The sequence below is a fragment of the Miscanthus floridulus genome, chromosome 1, assembly GCF_019320115.1.
Source record: "Miscanthus floridulus cultivar M001 chromosome 1, ASM1932011v1, whole genome shotgun sequence".
NCBI classification, from domain to species: Eukaryota; Viridiplantae; Streptophyta; class Magnoliopsida; order Poales; family Poaceae; genus Miscanthus; species Miscanthus floridulus.
The window spans coordinates 45,458,280-45,475,800 of record NC_089580.1 but is presented as its reverse complement, the minus strand read 5'-3'; the positions used below and the strand labels follow the sequence as shown (position 1 = coordinate 45,475,800).

Below are 17,521 nucleotides of genomic sequence, written 5' to 3'. Positions count from 1 at the left end.
TTATAGAAGCTTGGAGAGGGCAAGTAAAAAAAAGTACCTGAACAAAGAAAGAGTTGGTCCGATCCTTTTATTTGCAAGGGGTGGGGCAAAAAAAAAAAATCCTTTACATATCCACCTTACTACATACACGACACTCTAGTATGGTGATGAAGGACAGAGAGGAGTCAGAAGTAGGAAGGCATGTATATATGATGTAGTAATACAGATGCATGCATTAAAAGAAAGAAGCGAATGAAGAAGAGGAGGAAATTAATGAAAAGACGATATGATTGAATCTACAACAAGGTGGTGGTGATCGAGATATATTATAGGTAGCTAGTTGCCGGTGGTGATGTGCACTCCGATGACGATGACGAAGAGGGTGATGAGCGCGAAGTAGATGATGGAGTGGACGAGGATGGAGACGGCGCTGGTCTGCAGGTTGCCGAACTCCACGAAGTGGTGGCGGCCGGGGAGCTGGACGAGCAGCCCCGGCGAGAGGAGCACGAACAGCACCAGCCCGATCACCACGGGGCCCCAGTCCGACATCCTTCTCCTGATCTTTCTTCACTTGATCGATGGATGGATGGATGATGGATCGCTTACTACCAGTATAATACTATTGCCGGCTAGCTACCTAGTGTCTTGTTGACTTGCTTGTGGAGTAGTGGCTGGGGGAAGAAGGCCGAGCCGGAGAAGAAGAGGTGAGGTGAGCTATACCTCATCACACGCATGTGGCCTGCATGCTTTCGTTTGGTTTTGCTGGTACATACAGTGCTCGCTCTAGCTCTCTCTTGGCCATGCTTTGCATATTTGATTGCTATGATATGATGATCCGCCTGCTGATTCTGGTTCTGGTTGGTTGGTGTTGTCTCGCTTTCCATGGTCGTTCCCACATGACAATGGCGTGTCGTCCCCTCTGCCCACACGCCTCTCTTTCAGTTGTGTATAGATTTCTCTTCCTTCACTTCTAATAACCATATATTATATCTACTGGTATGTATATGTATGTTCAGGACGGAGATACCTTTTTTTGGGTGTGTGTCTGTGTATGTAAACAGAAACAACGCTACTTTTATTTGCTGGTCATTACTTAGGTCAGGTGGTGGAGATTGTTGTCACCAGAAGAGATGACTACTTTATTATAAGGAATTGCTTGCTTTCTTTTTCATTCAGTATGCGGCAGAGCTAGCTAGCGTTTCTTCTTACTAGAAAGTATAAAGTGTGATACTAACAGACACCGAGAGCGAGAGGGATCTATATCTATCTGGACGTCTCTCATTATCCTTAACTAATGATATTTATGCAATGTATATGTTGAGCAGCTGAGGTAAGCTTAGCAGCAATAAGTCTTCGTTCAATTGCGTGACCAATCAACCCAACTGATACATGCATTCAGGTGTGCTTTTTAATTTCCTTCTGTCTTTATTTGAGGATGGGGCACAAATTTCAGAGTACGTACAATCATTAGGCTTCAGTCTTGTGGAATTCTCAACATAACAGTTGGAGCATGTATATGTCAACTGTATATTAACGGAGCCCATCTACTTCGTCCACAATAATTTGGTCAACCAAATGCTAATATGCATGTTATTAGAAAAAAAAGGAGGGCAATAAAGATCTGTCAAATAGCAAAACATCTAATGGATCCGACTCTTCTCCTGCGCCACGAGTGTCTTTTGTCCTTGACTTCTCAACATCCGAAGATCCAATAAGGTCAGCAACGGTAAACTCTTGCCTCTTTTGCTTTAGATAAGTGACAAAATCCGGCCACGACACTACGGGAAACACGCTCTTTGCCGAGTGCTCGGAGCTTTGCCGAGTATCGAAACACGGGCACTCGGCAAAGAGACAGTTTGTCGAGTGTCGCACTCGGCAAAGGACATTTTTGCCGAGTGTCAAACACTCGGCAAAGAGTGACACTCGGCAAACGTCCTCTTTGCCGAGTGTCAGGCACTCGGCAAAGAATAACCCTCGGCAAAATACCTCAGGCGACGCCGGTGGCCCCTCTGTCATCCTTTGCCGAGTGCTGGCCGTTAGCACTCGGCAAACGTGCTGTCTTTGCCGAGTGCTGCAAGCCTGGCACTCGGCAAAGAGGTTCCTTTGCCGAGTGCCAATTGCGACACTCAGCAAAGTATTTTTAATTTTTTTTTATTTTTGTTTTCAAATTTTTTTTGTGGCATTTATACAGTACCTTAAAGCACATGTTCCAATTTGGAACTTTTCTATGACTTTTTGGTATATTTTTTTAATTTTTTATGTTTACTTGAATTTTTCTCGAAAAAGTAAATTTGAACTGCAGGTGCATGAAATATTAGAATTTAGCGATTCAAAAAACGGTATTCATGTTTTTGAGTGCATTTTGAGGCCGTGTGCAGGGACATTCGTGAAATTTCGAACATCTGTTTCACGAAACATGACCACCAACTTGTTAAAAAAGTGTTTTTTAATTATATAAAATACAAACGAAGTCCGAAAATCACGAAACTTATCGAGGTGTCGTGTCATCGCATGTAGAGGTTGTGGTAAAAAATTTAGAAGTTTCCGAGCAAGTTATGACGTACGATGCCTAAAACCCAGACATCTCCGCCGTAGCCCCGACCCCGACCCGGCCCCGCTCCGCCGCCGCAGCCAGCCGGCCCCGCCCCGGCGCCGCTCGGCCGCCGCAGCCGGCCCCGCCCTGGCCCCGCTCCGCCACCGGTGGTGCCCTGCCCGGCTGCCCCCCGCCCCTGACCCGCCGGAGTGGAGGAGAGGAGGAGCAGGGGAGCAGAGGAGAGAAGGGAGGTGGAGGAGAGGAGAAGGGAGAAGGAAGAAGGAGAAGGGAGGAGAATTAGAAGGGAGGAGGAAGGAGAAGGGAGGAGGAGGAGCCTCGGCCGCCGGCCATGCCCCTCGCCGTTCGTCCCCGCCGTCGTCCCCGCCCCTCGCTGGAGACGAAGGTGACCCCAGCACCGCGTCGCCCGACTCCACCGCCACCCAAGGTATAAAGCCCCCCTAGTTGTCGGCCTTCGTGCCTTGTATGTCATTGATGGCCTTCGTGTCGTATGTGGATGTGTGAGCCTTCGTGCCGTACGTGGATGTGTCGGCCTTCGTGCCGTATATATGCTGTCGGCCATCGTGCCGGCTTTTTTCTTGCAGGTTTTGGAACTGCCGAAATTTTTAACTTATAGTATTATAATTCTTCTTTTGCAGAGCCGGACCCATCGGAGGGGACCCAGAGTACGTAGGCGACCCCGATCGTCTTCGTCGGCGCTGCGGTCCTGCCTGCACAGCGCCACTTCGCCACTGCCCCGCTAGCCTGACTCCACCGCCACCCTAGGTATGAATAACCTCTCTTCCTTATCGTTGTCGTAGATCGGTGTAACCTAGTTAGGCGTCTCCCGTTTGAAAAAGATACGGTTGGAGGTATGCGGATCTTCGCATATCTAAGACCGTATCTGTTTCAGATTGTCCACTTTTTTAGACAGCCCGCGGATGCATAGATGGGGTAGTTTTCATGTTCTGCTTCGATCCGAGACAGAGTTTCGGCACCACCACCCTTTTGTTCTCCGGATACACACTCTCCCTTCCAAGACGTGTATCGGGAGAACAGCGAGGAGGTGTTGCCGAAATTCTGTCTCAGATCAGAGTAGAGCATGTAAACTAACCTCATCTATGCATCCGCGGGTGGGATTAGGACCTATCCTCACCCATTAGACAGTAGGCACGCCGTTCAGATGCAATTGGTGGTTATATTACTCACTCATGTATATGCTAGAGGATGGATAACCGTGAGTGGATATACACGGACCGCCCAAGTCAGGCTGAAATCACCCCTGAATGGATGGACAAGACCGAGGGTTTCTTGAACCAAGCATTTGGCAAGGCAGCTAATGGAGCGAGACACACATTCTATCCCTGTAGCGAATGCGGAAACAGGAAAAGAAAAACAAGAAAGATCATGGGGGAACATCTTTGCAAGTATGGATTTACGCCAAACTATACCTGGTGGGTGTTCCATGGTGAAGCCCATCATACTAGAGAGGAGGTGGTGAGACCACGCTTGGAGGCGTTTGATGCTAATGGCGGGGGTAGCAGGATGGTTAGGTGACTTTCACGAAGCAACGTTCGCTGAAAGACCTACAGAGGAGGAGGAGGAGAAGAAGGATGAGGAGGAGCTAGAGCCAACCGGAAAGGCGTTCTACCAAATGTTGTCTTCGGCACAGAAGCTCCTACACGAGAAGGCAACGGTTTGTCAACTAGATGCCATTGGACGCCTAATGGGGTTGAAGTCCCAGTACAACATGAGTCGAGCCTGCTTTGATGGTATGTTGGCAGTTATTGGTGGGCTGCTTTCGGAGGGTCATATTCTGCCGAGCAGCTTCTACGAGTCACAGAGACTCCTTCGTGCACTTAAGATGCCGTATGAGCAGATACATTGTTGTCCGAAGGGGTGCATCCTATTTAGGAAAGATCACAAGGATGCAAAGTACTGTCCAAAGTGTAAATCCTCTAGGTATGTGGAGGTAGACAAAGGTGATGGCCAGAAGGAGCAGCTTGAGATCCCCATGAAAGTCCTACGGCACCTTCCAATCATACCGAGGCTCCAACGGCTATTCATGACCGAGGAGTCCGCGAATCTGAGGAGGGGAGCGAACCCAGAGACTGGCTGAGTCTTAGGGATGAAGAGTCATGACTACCACATATGGATTGAGCGGCTTGTTCCGTCGATGGTTTGAGGCTACATCCCTAAGAATGTCTGGAAGGTGCTGGCAGAGTTGAGCTTTTTCTTCCGCCAGCTTTGTGCCAAGGAGGTATCTGTGAAAGTGGTTGAGGAGTTGGAAAAAGCGGCACCTTTGTTGCTCTGTAAGTTGGAGAAAATCTTTCCACCTGGCTTTTTCTTGTCGATGCAGCATTTGATTTTGCACCTCCCGTCCGAGGCACGAATGGGGGGGCCCGTGCAGAACCATTGGTGCTATCCAATCGAGAGATGTCTAAAGACTATTCGCAAGAAATGTGGAAACAAAGGCAGGATTGAGGCTTCCATTGCTGAGGCATTCATTCATGAGGAGGTGTCAAACTTCACAACAACATACTATAATGAGAACCTTCCTAGCGTGCATAATCCACCCGCTCGGTACAACAAGGACGAAAATGAATCGACCCTTAGCCTTTTCAAAGGGCCACGTGGGAGAGCAAGTGGAGCGACCACAAAGACCTTGAGCTATGAAGAGTGGCGCAAGATCATGCTCTACGTGTTGACCAACCTTGACGAAGTGGAAACATATCTAGGGTAAGTTCTCAGCGAACTTGTTACATACTCCATAACTTTTGTACATCCAACAACATTGTTCCTTGTCGGTGCAGAGAATTTTTTGATGAATCCTGGCATCATTCAAGGCCACCTTCTGACCATGAACGAGAGACCCTTCTTCAACATGGTTCGCCTGATTTCATTACATGGTTCCAAAAAAAGGTATCAGCCAACTTAGCTCTTACTAAGTTTGACGTTCCAAGTTGCCTGATTTCATTTCTCTCCTTCTTGAACTTGCAGTGCCAAAGAGATGTGTCTATAAGTGCTGAATTATGACAGGTGGCCAATGGCTTTGACTATAAGGTCTTGTCATTTAACGCTTATGACGTGAATGGATATCACTTCCACACAACAAGGTACGAGCAGAGTCGTCCCAATCCAAGGACCACGAATACCAGAGTATTTACGCCGGGCACTGATCAGGAGGAGTATTATGGGATAATTGAAGAAATATACGAGCTCGACTACCATGGTTCCAAAGCACTTAATCCTGTCATATTCAAATGCCAGTGGTTTGATCCTGCAGTATCAAGAAAGTCCCATCAACTTGGGATAGTCGAAACTCGATAGGATTTCTTCTATCTAGGAGAAGATGTCTATATTGTGGCTCAACAAGCCACACAAGTTTATTATTGTCCATATGCTTGCAAAACCGACCCACATCTTCAGGGTTGGTATATTGTGCACAAGGTATCACCACACGGTAGATTACCTCGCCCAAACCCTGATGATTACAACTTGAACCCAAACACGCATGACAGAGAGTTCTATCAACAAGAAGAGGGGCTACCAGGGATGCTTGAGATAGACTTAACCGGAGAGATCGAAATGGAAGCAGACGAGGAATGGGTTGTTGACGAGGACGCTGCAAATGAGGTGCATGATCCGAAGGACATGGAAATGCTTGACGGACTACGACTAGGCAATGACAACGATGAGGATGAGGCTGTTGAGGATTTGGACAATCTTGATAGTGATGACGATACCTATCGTCCAGATAATCCCGATCATGAAGAATATTAGAAATACATGTAATACTATGTTATTTTGTAATTACATTTTCTTTATTTTGCATCTCTTACTAAGTACGTCTCGTTTATCTGTACTTACTGGTTTACTCTTTTTAATTGCAGGTGATGGGGCCCACTAGGAGGACCTGCCCCTCGGTTTACGCCAACCAGAGGGACATGGCGGCGGCTGAGGAGGCGGAGGTGTCAGAGAGGCCGAGGAGGCCAAGAGGTAGGCCTAGGCGGGAGCCATTGACTGACCACGGGCGCAACTCCTCACGTGACCCTGTGCATGATGACAACCTTCAGCACACGGTGGATGGGGACGGGGGTCCACGGACAGAGGATGAGGAGGCGATTCTAGCGACGGAGGACGAGGAGGCGGCGATGGTAGGGGGTTCCACTTCCTCTGGTACGTCAAAGCCCTACCAGCGAGGTCCTGCAAAGCTCCCGAAGCGACCGATACCTATTGAGAGGCGCCCACTAATTGCACCCGAGGGCGATAAGTAAGTAACTTTATATGTTCTTCATTTGATATGTTGAAAAATCATAATAACAACTAATAACTATTGTGGACCACTTGTGCAGGAACTGGGTGCTTGTGGACCAGGCGGCCTCGGCACGCAATGTGAATGGCATCCTGGGACTTCTGTGCAAGGAACACTTCCCTGGCCTGGTTAGGAAAGGAGATCAGGATTGGGAGCCGGCCTGGACATTCGACCACTATGCCCTCGTGCAGGATGCTCCAGATCATAATGGCATCCGCTGTAGAAACAAGGCAGATCGGGTGATTAGGGAGTTGTGGGTAAGTCTTTCTTGCACTACATTCCTCAATTCCTCGCATTCATTGGACATTCTTGAAATAAAATAATGGATACCTCGTGTCTTTATGCAGGACTTCTTCAGAATCCAGGAGGGTCAGGAGGAAAGTGCGTATCAGGTGGCTTACGCTTCCTGTAAAAGGCGTGTCACAGACTTGTACTACGAGTCTCACATCCAGGCCCACATAGACTACAACGCCAAGTTCCTACTCAGGCGTGTCAACAAAGAGGAGGCAAGACTGATGACGCTGACAAGGGAGCAGTACATACAGGTAAATACAAAACATGAATATTCATTTCTTTTAATATTAAGTATGCCTAATTTAATCTTCTGATATGTCATCTACTTGATGTCCTGTAGGCGATTCCAAGCTGGTGCGCCACCCACCCCGATTGCTGGGAATATATTGTGGACACCTGGTTGGACGGGGACTGGTAGAAGAAGCATGAGGAGGCCCGTGACAGGCGTTTGCAGATGCCAGGTGTACCTCACCATCAGGGCAGCCGTAGCCTCAGCAAATATGCAAAGGCAAATGTAAGTCTCCGCCATTGCTCTAATCTAGCCGTGCTCAATTCTGCATCATTTCTAACCACATGTTGTTGTATTTCTCGTAGTCGGATGCACACGGTGGCCAGCCAGTTGGTCAACTCAAGGCATATGCTCTGGCTCACATGGGCAAGGCGACGGCCGACATCGAGTACAACCCAGATGCCCTGGTTCAGGCGTACACCAACTCCAGCGTCCACACCCGCCTCTCTTCGTACACGGAGGCGGCAAGGTCAGTCCATGGGCCGAGCTACGATCCGAGAACCGAGGAGCGCCTTAATCCTCAGCTCGTGATGAGGGTGGGGCAAGGCAAGAAGCATGGGCGGTTCTGGATTGGCGACGGCGTCCTCGACACGGCCTCTACTCCTCCTCTCCACCAGCTCCGAGCATCGAGCACGAGCTCAAGCATGCCCATACGCCAACAGCCGACCGCGGTGTCGGCACTCCAGGTAAGCATTCCTGTTTCATTCGTTGTTCTTTGACTTTTACATACCTTACCTATGCATTATTGAAACATTGGCGTCAAATGCTGCAGGCCCAGGTGCAGGAACTGCAGGCCGAGCGGGAGGTCGAGCGGCAAAGGCTACAGGCTTTGGAGGCCCAGTGGGATCAAGATCAGCGGTAGATGGCTGAGATGATCAAGTTCATGCAGCAAATTGGCCAGCAACAAGGTTGGGCGATCCCACAGACGTTGCTTGCTCCAGATCCACCTCCACAACGTCCTAATTCTACCCCGGTGAGTATAAGTACGAAGTTTTACTTTCTATGCTGAAACTTAAAGAAACCTAGTGAAACCTAGAGAAACCTAGTGGTGGTGGTGGTGTGGTGGTGGTCATGGTGGTGTGGTGGTCATGGTGGTGGTGGTGGTGTGGTGTTGGTGGTGGTGGTCACGGTGTTGTGGTGCTCATGGTGGTGGTGGTGGTGTGGTGGTGGTGATGTGGTGGTGGTGGTGGTCATGATGGTGATGTGGTGATGGTGGTGTGGTGGTGGTGGTGGTGAAGTGTTGGTGATGGCGGTGATGTGGTGGTGGTGGTAGTGGCGGATATTTATCTTGCATATTTATCTATTCTCTTGTCGCTCACATGCAATCTCTTCTATTTTGTGCAGCATCAATCGGGGGCGGTGTCGAACCACCTCGGAGGGTCACCGGGATCGCACTTTGGGCCATCCCAACCCGGACCGTCGCCGTGAGCTTCAAATGGCAGTCATTGTGATATAATGCACTTGTGAACTATGCTTGTGTGTTTGGACTTTGGACTTGGGAGTCGAGATTGTGATACTTGTATGCTATGTTTGTGGTGGATTGTGATATACATTTGTATATATTTGTGTGATATATAGTTGTATTATATATATATATATATATATATATATATATATATATATATATATATATATATATATATATGATGTATATCTTGTTTGCAACGATGGAAGACTAAAAACCAAAAAAAATTGAATTTTTTCACTTCTTTGTCGAGTGTCATGACCATGACACTCGGCAAAGCTTGGAATCTAGGACACTAAGCTTCCCAGCTTTGCCGAGTGCCATTGTCAAGGCACTCGGCAAAGAAAATTCAAAAAAAACAAACTGCTTTACCGAGTGCCTACCTACAACACTCGGCAAAGAAAATCCAAAAAAAAGAAAACAAGCTTTACCGAGTGCCAGATTCAGGCACTCGGCAAAGCATTTTTTTTTAAAAATAAAAACATATTTCTTTGCCGAGTGCCGACGCATGGCACTCGGCAAAGGGGCCGTCGCTGTGACCTGGCCATCACGACGGCTTTTCTTTGCCGAGTGCCGTCATGGCACTCGGGAAATCCTTTGCCGAGTGCCCGACATGCGGCACTCGGCAAAGAAGCCTTTGCCGTGAGGGGATATGTCGACAGCTCTTTGCCAAGTGCAACACTCAGCAAAGGCTTTGCCGAGTGTAATTGCACTCGGCAAAGCACACGTCTGCTGTAGTGCAATGATGGCAACTTTGTAATAATTCTTCTTGCATTGCCACAAACTTATCCAGCAACATACATGGAAAATTCTCGAATTCTTTTGCCAGTGTCTGAATCTCATGAGCTTTCTCTGCTATAGAACGGTCATTGACAATCTTGTAGTGATAGAACTAGTCTATGACATATAGCTCGCTCTCAACAACCAATTGTTCTTGTGTGCCATCTCTTATAGTTCGTTCCTTTGAACACGTTTGGATTAAGCGCAACAGCAAATAAAATCGATCAGTAGCCGAAAATGACGAGCTAGTAATTTGGAGATTTCTTTTATTCCTAGAATGAAAATTATTGTGGAACGAATGGAGTAGTTAGCTAGCTCTCTTGGAGTCTTGGTTGTCCTGTCGTGTGTCAATTCCTGATTTGGACTAACAACTTGTTTTGCTGTGTGTGGCGTGCGTGCAACACCAACCAATGCAAATGAGGCAGCGAATGCAAATCGATCGATCGGTCTATCGTAAGAGTAAAGCAAGGAATCTTCTTGCTGTTACGACCTTTAATTAGCACTGTCGTCCTCCTGCCCTGCCTCTGCCTCGCTATCGATGATGCAATGGGAATCGGATGACCTAGCTTGTTCTGCAAACCTGCCTAGGTGTTCGATCTTTTGGATATCGTTTGTGGCTTGCTAGCGAATAAATCAATTTCTCCCGGTTAATAAAGTTTGTGGCTGGCTGTGTCGATCACATATACGACATACGGTAGTGTTCAGTGCAGACTGCTGAGAGAGTTGGTGAGAGGAAAACAAGCATGCATGTATATATGTATGTACTACGTATCTGTCTATAGCTTGCACGGCCCCTTGAAGGGTGAGCATGTATGGATCGGAGTTAGGTTGATAGCTAGCTAGTTTGTTACTGATCATCTTATTCGATCAGTATATATATAGCAGCTAGTATGTAACTAGAAGCTAGAGCTATGAAATACATGACTGGATCTGAAGATTGCTAGACTGCAGGATGACTGGATGATTCTACATAATATATACATGCATGCATGCTTCTATGGCTATGGCTCGCTCGCTCTAGAAATAAATCGTGTGATAATGAAGAGGCCAGCGGGCTAGGTAGTAGCTTTTTCTTGCTGTGACGACCGACGACCGTGACGTCGGCTCCCAACAATGCAATAGCATGGAAATGAACCTTCTATACACGGTATATGCACCATGCATGTTGATTTAATTTGTGTATAGTCCGTTGGATGAACAAACCAACGGTGGACAGATCGACCGTGGGCCATTGCAAACCTAAGCTAGTGTGGTTGCATTGTTGTAAAAGCTTCTTTCGAATGAAGCACAAAAAGGAGAAAAAGACGCTGCTCCCTCCCATTTACCATACCACGCACTACTCCAATTCCGTCCACTACCAATGAAATCAGTCTCAAATTAATTAAACTAGTAAGGTTATCCGCGCAAATTGCATAGATTTTTCTGTTAATTTATTTTTTGTTTGAGAATTTTTTTTTGTAAATAGTTTTGTTTGTCTTTGATTCTAATTTTCTCTCTTTATCTGCTTCTGTTACATCCATCTACATGAACTCTGTACGGCTATCATCAATAAATTCTTTGACTCTCGTCATCTTCTCTCCATTCATCAATAAAACTACTATATATCCAAGTCTCTTACAGAATATTGTTTAGTTCCTTGTCCCTCGTAAATTTCAATTTTAACTTTTTTTTTATTTTCTCTTGCAAATTTGTCCATAATTGCCTTTTTTACCCTAAACCATCATCAGGTTATCATAATTCTGCTCATGTCAGTTGGAGCCGCTTCTACCTCAAGCAGCCACTTGTTGGCACCATCATCAAACCAACATCCATCGGTATCTCGAAGGCTCAAACCTTTTCCACCGTACTATGGAATCGCCACTATAATGCCAGTAGGTTGTTGATCTCAAGCATGCTGCCCATACCACTCTACCTTAATTAATATCGGTCATGCTATGGTTTTTTTTATTGTGGCCTGCTTCTCGAACAAAAAATACTTATACAACTTGCCAAGCTCTCACGCATAAGCATCGGAGAATTAGTGGATCAATTGCACCTCATATATCAAAAGTAGATATACATTTTGTGATTTTGTTGTAGTCTCAGCCGTCGGAGCACGTTTCTTCACTAGGTCACCGCATAAAAGCCATCAAATGTAAGCACAGACTTTGGAGATGTGTTTTTCTGTTTCACTTACGTCGACGTCGCTAGTGATGCTAACACACTCCTCGTCTATGAACACAAAGAGCGGGTGGCAAGCTTTATGTCCAAGAAATTATCCAAATCGTTTCCTAAAGGTAAATTTGGCTATTATTAAAGGAAAAAAAAAACGTCTCCAACAGACTCTTTAAATGACTCTCCAAATTTACTAGCTCTCTATCCCACCTCATTCGCTATCTACTTTTGGATAGCCTACCACATGCGTCTCAATTTAGATAGTCTGTTGGAGTAGTCTAGTTTTTTTTAAGTGAGATTCATTTTAGAGAATAGCTAAATCATTAAATTTGAATAATTATTTTGGCTAATCTCTTGGAAATGCTCAGGAGCTACGACGAGAGGACATGTTGAGATGACAAGGAACATAGAGCACTCCAAGAGGAGGGGCGTGTGGATCAGAAGTAGTTCGATGGTTTTCTTCATTGTACCGACATCGTCCCTGGGCACCTCAAGTCTTTTTTTTTTTTTGGAAGAATTCACCTCAAGTCTTTTCAAACATACTATGTAAGCACCACTGATGCTAGTGATGGAGTTGTTGATCTCAAACAACTCACGCATATCTGCTATTCTAGGGAAGCACCACTGATGCATGATTATACTTTGAGCCTAAACAGAGATTTTGAAATATCTACATGTGCCTGACCAGAAAAGTACCGGATGAATGAAGATGAAGACGTTGTACGTGTTGACCAAGTCAATTAAGCGATGTGGTTGACAACATAGATAGATTCTTTAGAACCAAAACTTTATTATGAGTACTTGTAGTTGACTCATGCATATATTATTGGTCACACCACGGCACACATGATAATGTGTGTCGTCTTATTACTGCGTTATTACATATATAGAGAGAGCAGATTTCCCAAATGAATCAATAGTAGGGCGGAATGCCAGCGGAGATGGCACAGGGGGTGGTGCAGTAGCTGGGCAGCTGGCAGAGTCCACACATGGCCGGCATGTTCTGCGCAACCTGCGCCACTACCATGGCCATGGGGGTGAGGGCCTGGGCCGCCGGCAGCAGCTGCTGCCATTGCTGCATCAGAGCTGGCTGGTACAGGCTGCTGGCGGCGGCGGTGCCCTGGAGCTGCATCATCATCTGCAGCTGCTGCACGACGGACTGCACCACGCCGCACATGGCCTGGCACCTTGACTGCATGTCCATCATCCTCATCTGCTGGCAGCACTGCTGCCGGAGCGGCTGGCAGATGAAGCTCGGCTGCCACATCGTCTGCTCACGAAGGGCGTAGAAGGGCGCCGCCACCGGGCTGCACTGCGGCTGCCTCAGGTACTCGGCGCAGGGGTACAGCCCGCCGGCGCCCATCATCGTCATCAGGGGGCTGAAGCCCTGCAGCCCCGCCCAGGGCATCTGCAGAGCAGAGGCGCTGGCAGATGACAGAGCCAGGCACACGGCGAGAACGATGACCATCTTCATGCTAGCTGATCTGTTGGACGATCCTCTCTACTGCTTTGCTTGCTTTGGTGCAGTAGTAGTGCCTGTGATCTGGATGTGGGATCTGATGATAGAGTAGTGCATATGTGGGAGCTATTTATAGATGATCCATGGCTTGCGTTCTGCAGCATCTGCAGCTGATGATTTTGGAATGTTGCATTGCATGACGTGGAAATACAAGTGCCTTTTTACATGGATTTGTATGTATAGACAGATCATTGAGCTTCCTTTCAGCACATATGAATCAACACTTTACATGTCAAGGATTGTCACTGAATTCATACGCTTGTGAATCTAACTTTGTAATGGCGTGTATGTTTGTTTGTTTTTTGTTGAGATAAACTGGGCTACGCTGAGTAGTATTGCTAGACACATCAGCATGACTCAGCACCATCAGTTCATGTAGGTATATATGCACACCTTGCCAAATCAGCATGCATGACTCATCACCCATTCATTCTACTTGTGAAGGTAGCGTCCTGTGAGTTCTGGCCTCGGTGAAACCAAGTTTGTAATGTTGTGCTGGTTGTTAGTAGGATACCTTGGAATGATAGTGCCACTCCACATGACTTTATCAGTTTGCATGTATAGCACGGAGGCATGTTTGGTTCGTGATCACAACTTGCCATGCCACCAAGCGTGCCACAGTTTTATAGGCGTGTGTTTGGTTCACTGCTGTAACTATGGCACAACTATATTTTCTTAGCACCGCCTCACACATCGTAGACTTATTTTCTTGCCAAACTTTGCCATAAGTTTGGCTTCGTTTTTGCTTACCACACTTTCTCGGTTTGCCAAAAGTTAGATGTGGCAAGTTTGGGCATGAACCAAACAGGCCATATACATTGCTCTGGACGATCAACAGCTCTTGCATGCAATGCAGCACAATATTTTTGTATCCTGATTTCCATGAACCTTCATTCCAAGTATGAAACATACAAGGTTACAGGGTGACTTCGTGAACAAAACCCTTTCCCTAAACAGGGCAAGGGGAAACTAGCACATTTATTCCAGCCGAGCAGCAAACAGTATGCCTCAGATTTGGGATCTTACTTTAATTCGAAATATCTCTATAACTAGCATAAAGATAGCACAAGTTCATAGCATCAGAACCAGTAAACTCAGGTGGGGGAAACTAGCACATTTATTCCAGCCGAGCAGCAAACAGCATGCCTCAGATTTGGGATCTTACTTTAATTCGAAATATCTCTATAACTAGCATAGAGATAGCACAAGTTCATAGCATCAGAACCAGTAAACTCAGGTGGGGGAAATATCACCATCCATCCGAGGTAAGACGGACAACAGATGAGTAACACTTAGACCACTGGAAGCTCCCCACACTCGCTGATGACTACTTTCTTCTTCGGGCGGTCACCTCTGTCAGTCTCCTGTGACTCGATCAACTTTACGATGTCCATCCCTTCCAGGACCTGGCCAAACACGACATGCCTTCCGTCCAACCAAGGTGTCTGCATCCAAGGCACCAGTCATACAAGTTCCGGGTTAGTTTTGGAGCTAGTACATGAGAGAATGTGGTTGAAACATAAATTGTCGAAGTAGCAGAGGCACCAAAAAGGTCCATTTTTCTGGTAGTTAAACAAGGTATACAAGATTACCTGGACAGTGCAAATGAAAAACTGGCTGCCGTTGGTGTTCGGTCCTGCATTAGCCATGCTGACCACTCCAGGTCCAGTGTGAACCACTAAAACACGAAAACAGCATGCCATCAGGATTAGCATGGAACTAGAAACCATCACTACTGTTTCAGATGTAGAGCATACATTTAAAGTTCTCATCTTTGAAGGTGCGTCCATATATGCTTTTCCCACCGGTACCCTGCAAATGTAACTTCTAGTTAATCACATGCAAAACTTTAAAGCTGCATCTTCCAATTCAGTTTCTCTTTGTTCAACTGTTCAAGCACAAAACCAATCTTTTATGTAGTCTTTTAAAAACCAATCTGCTAGACCGTGCACAAAGAATTCAGTGTCCCAAGTCCCAATCTTATACTGCCAGTTGGGCCTCATAAAGTCACACATGGAAAATGTGTGCATAAGTTTGGAAAACAAGACTAGATGCCGATCACTTCTAATTTCATGAATTAAGATACTAATTGCAAAATGCATGTATGTATATATAAAGACAAATAGATCATGGACATAATGTACTATGACAAGATTTTAGCAGCGTCCAAAGGTTACTGTATGACGCAAAGCTAGTAGACTATCAAGAAACCTATGTAGGAGTAGGACAATTCCTCTTTTTGTTCACCAATTAAATGTCTGGCATAAACCACTCTGAACTTCTGTAAATTCAATTCACTAATCCCAAAACGAGAAAATATTTAGCAGAATAATCAACAAGATAAAAACAGATACACTTGTAGAACGAAAAGTAAGTTAAAAAAATCATCCAGTCTTTTGATAAAACATATCAGCACATCAGCATGCAGATATATTCTTTAATTTCTCTAAACTGAATATGCACAGTGGAAAAAATATATCCAAGTGCAGTACAACAGAGTTTAGTGATAGCAGGTGAACACATACGTTGCCCTTGTCAAAATCTCCGCCCTGAATCATGAAGTCGCTGATGACACGGTGGAAACTGGATCCCTTGTATCCAAACCCTTTCTCTCCTGCAAAAGGTGGACCTTGTTATGTTTCTCTTCTGGGCAAGGCAATACTCAAACTAATAAGATTGCACAACAAGCAAGATGGTAGTCCTATCCCTCGTACCAGTGCAAAGAGCACGGAAGTTCTCTGCTGTTTGTGGAACATCATCCCCATACAGACCGATGACAATCCTCCCAACATTCTTTCCCACAGGGTTCCCAATGCTTATGTCAAAGTACACCTTGTTTGTGATTTTAGACTGAAGGTCTGCTTCCTGCAAAAGGCACAAGAGACAAATCAACATAGGTATCCTGCCATACATTACACACTGAGGTGACATAGGTAGGAGTATTTTGCATATATTAACTGAATGCAACCACAAAATTGCCTAACCCAGTAACCCACAGTTTCAGTTAAATATAATTGAACATCTGCATCCTCGCACAAGCGATGGCTAATGTGGGTATAATGCAGACAGATACAGGTCCCTGAAACATTGAGTGTCCCATGGCCTCCTAGTGTCTGAAGAGTCAATCGTTTTATCATAACAAATCATTGATGATGTGCTGCAATTAGAACTTGTGTCCTCAGAAATTTTAGTGGTGACTCAAATTTAGCATGCCCATTGAACTAAAGGAGTAGCAAGTCCAATTTAATAAAGTGGATAGCAGGAAGGTTGACATCTAAGGCAGATGGAATGTCCAAAAGCTGTCTAAGTTGCCAGGATTACAAATTAGCCTCCTTATTGAAGGATGATAATCTCCCTCCCCTGTAAAATAGAATAGTAGAATGGAAAAAAGATGCAAACTTTACCGCAGGCCCGGTATCCACTTCAGCCGCTATAGATAGATGGTGCAGATTAATTAAACAAGAGAGAGAAGGAACCCAGCAGCGTAAGCGTAAAGATGGTACCTTGGGCTCGGCGCTGGCGGATGTGGCGAAGCGCGCGCGGCTGTGGGAGGGCGACGCCGCGAGGCCCCCGGAGAAGGAGACGGCCTGCGAGGGGAGGCCGGCGCTGCGGAGGGAGAGGAGCGGCGAGGGGGCGGCCTTGGAGGCGAGGCGGGACCGTTGCCCCGCCGAGCGCGCGACGGCCTGCAAGCAACACGAGAGGGTCCGTCAGGCGATTGAAGGGTTGGGAGATGGTGGGCAAAGAGGAGGCGGAGGAGGGGCGGCTCGGCTTACGAGGGTGGCGAAGGAGGTGGCCGCCGCCGCCATTGCAGGGGATGGGGACGGAGAGGAGGAGGAGGAGATGGTTGCTGGAGAATGGGTTGGGGTGGGGAAGACTCTCCACTCCACGACGGATAGATAAGAAAGGCCAAACGGAGAGAGAGCCAAAATTCTCTTACATATCATGGAAATTATGTTTGGATCCTTGGGGTGTAGCTGACCTGAACCGAACTGAGGTCATGTTTAGTTCACCCCCAACTCTCAACTTTGGCATTATGTAAAAAAAAGATTCCTCGTTACATTAAATTTGTGGTACATGTATGGAGTACTAAATATTGACGAAATCAAAAACTAATTGCACAGTTTGATTGTACTTTGCGAGACGAACGTTTTGAGCCTAATTAGTCAACGATTGGACAATTATTACCAAATACAAAC

The 17,521-nt window shown here is 46.3% G+C and overlaps 3 protein-coding genes across 3 annotated transcripts; 1 reads left to right on the top strand and 2 right to left on the bottom strand.

Annotated features, from left to right (window-relative positions):
* The first annotated feature begins 7,766 nt into the window (after positions 1 to 7,766).
* Positions 7,767 to 8,292, top strand: LOC136482290 (uncharacterized). The gene is made up of 2 exons (XM_066479513.1): positions 7,767 to 8,093; positions 8,180 to 8,292. Exons 1-2 carry the CDS (start codon positions 7,770 to 7,772, stop codon positions 8,267 to 8,269), a joined length of 414 nt encoding a protein of 137 aa, XP_066335610.1. The 5' UTR covers positions 7,767 to 7,769; the 3' UTR covers positions 8,270 to 8,292.
* A 4,427-nt stretch (positions 8,293 to 12,719) lies between these two features.
* Positions 12,720 to 13,341, bottom strand: LOC136482281 (zein-beta-like). Its single transcript, XM_066479506.1, has one exon. It carries the CDS (start codon positions 13,278 to 13,280, stop codon positions 12,720 to 12,722), a length of 561 nt encoding a protein of 186 aa, XP_066335603.1. The 5' UTR covers positions 13,281 to 13,341.
* A 1,083-nt stretch (positions 13,342 to 14,424) lies between these two features.
* LOC136482269 (photosynthetic NDH subunit of lumenal location 5, chloroplastic-like) lies at positions 14,425 to 17,248 on the bottom strand. The gene is made up of 7 exons (XM_066479495.1): positions 17,099 to 17,248; positions 16,829 to 17,008; positions 16,040 to 16,190; positions 15,851 to 15,939; positions 15,083 to 15,137; positions 14,918 to 15,003; positions 14,425 to 14,770 (listed from the first exon to the last, which is right to left on the bottom strand). Exons 1-7 carry the CDS (start codon positions 17,129 to 17,131, stop codon positions 14,618 to 14,620), a joined length of 747 nt encoding a protein of 248 aa, XP_066335592.1. The 5' UTR covers positions 17,132 to 17,248; the 3' UTR covers positions 14,425 to 14,617.
* Positions 17,249 to 17,521: the final 273 nt, after the last annotated feature.

Coding starts and splice junctions, on each gene's coding strand:
- LOC136482290 (XM_066479513.1), top strand. CDS start 7,770: ATGGGCAAGGCGACGGCCGACATCGAGTACAACCCAGATGCCCTGGTT. Junction 8,094..8,179: donor CCGCGGTGTCGGCACTCCAG/GTAAGCATTCCT, acceptor CAAATGCTGCAG/GCCCAGGTGCAGGAACTGCA.
- LOC136482281 (XM_066479506.1), bottom strand. CDS start 13,280: ATGAAGATGGTCATCGTTCTCGCCGTGTGCCTGGCTCTGTCATCTGCC.
- LOC136482269 (XM_066479495.1), bottom strand. CDS start 17,131: ATGGCGGCGGCGGCCACCTCCTTCGCCACCCTC. Junction 16,191..16,828: donor CCGCCAGCGCCGAGCCCAAG/GTACCATCTTTA, acceptor TGCCTTTTGCAG/GAAGCAGACCTTCAGTCTAA. Junction 15,138..15,850: donor GAGATTTTGACAAGGGCAAC/GTATGTGTTCAC, acceptor TTACATTTGCAG/GGTACCGGTGGGAAAAGCAT.